Source organism: Triticum dicoccoides, chromosome 4B (assembly GCF_002162155.2).
Source record: "Triticum dicoccoides isolate Atlit2015 ecotype Zavitan chromosome 4B, WEW_v2.0, whole genome shotgun sequence".
In the NCBI taxonomy this organism is placed as follows: domain Eukaryota; kingdom Viridiplantae; phylum Streptophyta; class Magnoliopsida; order Poales; family Poaceae; genus Triticum; species Triticum dicoccoides.
The window spans coordinates 483,503,365-483,507,381 of record NC_041387.1 but is presented as its reverse complement, the minus strand read 5'-3'; the positions used below and the strand labels follow the sequence as shown (position 1 = coordinate 483,507,381).

At 50.8% G+C, this 4,017-nt stretch overlaps 1 protein-coding gene across 1 annotated transcript; it reads right to left on the bottom strand.

Annotated features, from left to right (window-relative positions):
• Window positions 1-2,209: 2,209 nt before the first annotated feature.
• Window positions 2,210-2,749, bottom strand: LOC119294912 (chaperone protein dnaJ 11, chloroplastic-like). Its single transcript, XM_037573204.1, has one exon. The coding sequence runs from the start codon at window positions 2,747-2,749 to the stop codon at window positions 2,210-2,212; it is 540 nt and encodes a 179-aa protein (XP_037429101.1).
• Between the last annotated feature and the right edge of the window lie 1,268 nt (window positions 2,750-4,017).

Sequence of the window (4,017 nt, the reverse complement as noted above, 5' to 3'; positions counted from 1 at the left end):
TGGGGGTATCCGGCCCTGCCTGCCTGCGGCCCACCATGTGGCTCCATCGACGGCCTGGTATGGCCCTACTTCAACATCAACACTGCAAGACCCTCGCGAGGTGGGCAACGTCAAGACCCCCGAGGGAATCGGCCTCCTCAGGCTGGCTCCTGAGGGGCGGAGAGTTCTATGCAAGGTCACCTCACGAGGCTCGGGTGACGTGGGCCATGACGACCAAGCCCAGGCGGGCTCCAGGCGGGCGTAGAGCGCAGGTTTCCCCTTCGGTGCAAGGGAGGCAATCCACAGGCGCGGAGTCCTGAGGAATCAGCCAAAGGTTTCCATTTCGGTGCAACGAGACCAAGACTGCCAGGATGGCAGGACGGAGGTTATCGACGAGCCCACCGCAGCGTCCCGACCAGAGGCTTTTCACAGGCGAAGACTACTTTTGTCAGGATAGGTTGTACTACTTGTCCCCTTCCAAATCCGGCCGTTATGGGATCCCTTCCCGCTCATATTTGGGAAGAGGACCAAGGCCACTATAAATAGGACTAGACACCCCCATAGAAGGGGGACGGGATGAAACCAAGACAAGTAGGACTAGCACACACCACACCAGCTCAAGAACACCTCACCTCCCGAGGCTCGTTCGTCCTCTGTACTAGTTCATCCTCAGCCCTTCGAGGTAATCCACCAAAACGTTGGAGTAGGGTCTTACACCGCAAGGTGGCCCGAACTAGGATAAATGGTTGTGTCTCTTTGTCTCTTTGAGCTTGGCGCGCTAGGCCTAGGAGGATCACGAGTAGGCAGGCTGGGTAGGTTGAGATCTCCGCACGCACCCCAGAGTTCGAACCTCTCAAGTGTTTGCGGATCCCACAATCCGACATACCATTTGTGCTCACTTTTGTCACTTGCTACCTTGTTGTTTTTATATTTTCATATTACAAAACCCTATATCTACTATCCATAACTTGTATCGCCATATCTTCGCCAAACTAGTGCACCTATACAATTTACCATTATATTTGGTGTGTTAGGGACACAAGAGATTTCTTGTATTTGATTGTAGGGTTGTTTGAGAGAGGCCATCTTCATCCTACGCCTCCCACGGATGATAAATCTTAGGTCGTCCACTTGAGGGAAAATTGCTACTGTCTTACAAAACTCTGTGCTTGGAGGACCAACACGAGTCTACAAGAATAAGTTGTGTAATATACATCAAGCTCTTTTTTGGCACCATTGTCAGGGAGGTGAGTGCTTGAAGGTATATCTTTAGATCTTGCAATTGAATCTTTTAGTTTCTTGTTTTATCGCTAGTTCGGTTTATAAAATAAAATAAAAAATGGAATTGAGATTGCCTCATATTATTCATATTTATAATGTCTTTCTTGAAAATGATGGATAAAAAAATTGTGCTCAATTGTTAGAAAAAGAATTCAATAAAATGTTTGGCATACAATCTTTGAATGGTCAGCATGCTTATAGTGTTATTAGTATGAATTCTCTGAATATCCAAAATACTAATGATGATCACACTAGTCATGATTTTCTTCTTCTTATAAGCATGTTAATTTTTGTTGAGTGCATGAACACTACAAAAAAAGACACATCTGTGACATTTTGGCCCGAACGAATTTTTTTCCTGTCATGCATATGACACTTCTATAACGATAATTGTGACAAAAACAGGTATCATCGTAGATGTGGTGGGCTCCTACTTATATGACAAAAAATCATGACAAAAAATAGGCATTTCGTCCTGGGTGGGCCAGAGACGCACCTGCATGACATTCTTTGGGTCGTCCATGATGGAAAAATAATGGTAGAAGTGACGGTGAGGAAATTATCAGGGAGTTCCCGGTTACGGGTGGGTGGTCGGGGCCGAGCGATGCACTAAGGTGTGCGCGTTTCTCTCTCGTACATGTGTGTGTGCGAGGCATTAGCTCTAAATGAACCCGAGCGATCACACTAGCTACGTTACTAAACCAGAGTGATCGATCCCTTAGCTGTTAACTGAACCCGAGCAATTCATTCTCTACTGCTGCTGAATGAACCCGAGCGATTCCTTCGCCGCTGCTGCTAACTAAACGCAAGCGATCGATCACTGCTGCTGCTTTACAGAAGCCGATCGAGGCCACTCCAGCCGAAAACGTCAGGGATCGCCAGCTCCCTTTCCACCAAGACGAAAGGGGCCTGCATGACGCGTTACTCGGGGCGGAAGGCAGGCAGTTTATCACCAGCACTGGTCGGTCTCCCAGGTGCGGCGGCGGCACCCGGTGAACGATGGCGAGCGGGCGAGGTTCGGGCCGCTGCGGCAGCCGACGGCAGAGGGGATCATGATCATGCGGCGGTCATAGTCGTTGCGCTTGCTGGGGTTGGAGAGCATGCTATAGGCGGCGTGCACCCGTATAAAGTCGTCGGCGGATGTGGCAGGGTGCAGGGACACGTTCGGGTGGACAGCGCGAGCTAGACAGTGGTACGCGGCCTTGATCTCCCCGTCGCTCGCACCGGCGTCCAGGCCTAGCACCTCGTAGAAGCAGGAGGAGGCGTCGCGGACCAGCACAGCGACGTCAGATGTGGAGAAGAAGGCGGAGCGGGATAAGGTGGCGGGGTGGGCGAATTGGGCCGAGAGCACCGGCGGCGGTGCCTGGGCGGCCGGCAAGGCAGGCGGCGACATGGGCCTCGGGGAGAATGAGGCCGGACGGGAGAAGGAGGCGGAGCGGGAGAAGAAGCCAGAGGAGTGGAAGGAGAGAGTGGGGCACGGGGAGATCATGGTGGTGGTGAGGGCTGAGTTAAGGTGAGCAGAGGAGCCCAGGCTCTAAGGTGTGCCAGCAGCTTTTAACATCAGACGAGGAGGCAATCACTAATCAGATGAGGCATTTGAGGGGGATTGGCTATTCGTTAACGCCGTGAGGCTCGCCCGTTTTGGTTATCCCTTTGGCTACGTGTTGTTTCGTCAATGATTCTCCCTGGGTTGCTCCCATTGGTTGGCTATAGCGCAACTCGGGGGGTCATTTGGCGGAATGCGGTCATGTGCCTCTGGCCAACGAGTTGATTTTTGTTGCCATTAACACCTTGTTATTGGGTTAGCACGAATCTCAAGACTGCAATTGTGACGAGTTTCATTTGAAACAGTCATTCACATTACCGATCAATTTGCAGCCATGATTCATCCTGAAATCGACATGGCCAGTACTCAGAGCCGGCATGCCAGCCAAAAGTTTTGGCCGGTTGATTCCCAGCCGTCCAATCCAATGAGTCGAGTCCGTACGATCTGCATCTCAAACCCCGACTCATTCTTCTTCCTCCGGTCAACCGCAGGGGCTTCGCTCGTGCGCGTCCATCACCGTTGATGCTCCTTACCAGTGTTAGCGTCACTTGTTCCCAACATGGCCTGCCCTTGGTTGCAGCATGCCAGATTCGCTATGGCTCTCGGCGGCTCCGCCGCAAGCAGCTCCTGCCTGCGAAGGTCGCAGTTCTGGCAAAGGAGTGTCGCTCCGTCCAGCTTGTAGCAACGTTATTCATCATCAACGGCCGCATCTCCGACGAAAGCCGTTCAGTAATTCACCACCGGTCCCTGGAGTTTGTCACCACTACAGCTTCGCAATGAAGCCATAACAGTAGTCGGTTGCATCAAAATGGTTGAAGCTTTTCAAAAATAGGGTAAGCTTTTCATGTCAACAATTGTAGCTTTTTGGCTGCGTACTCGCAGGTTGAAATTTCTATGAAGCTGGTTGAAGCTTTCTATAAAGCGGGATGAAGCTTTTCAATTGAAATGTTGAAGCTTTCTAATTCAATGGATGCAACTTTTTTTGCTCAGTGTCCTAGTTTTAGCTTTCCAAGTTGTCGGTTGTAGCTTTCCAGGCCGCGTGTTGTAGCTTTTGTTGTGGGAGTGTGTTGGTGGCCAGCTTCTTCGTCTTTCTTTTGAAACTTTTTATGTTGCCCTTGAAGCTACCTAGGCCACTGATTTTAGCATTTCGTGATGTCGGTTGTAGCTTCTCTCACGCGCTGGTCGCAACATCCACCCAGTTGGTTCCAACA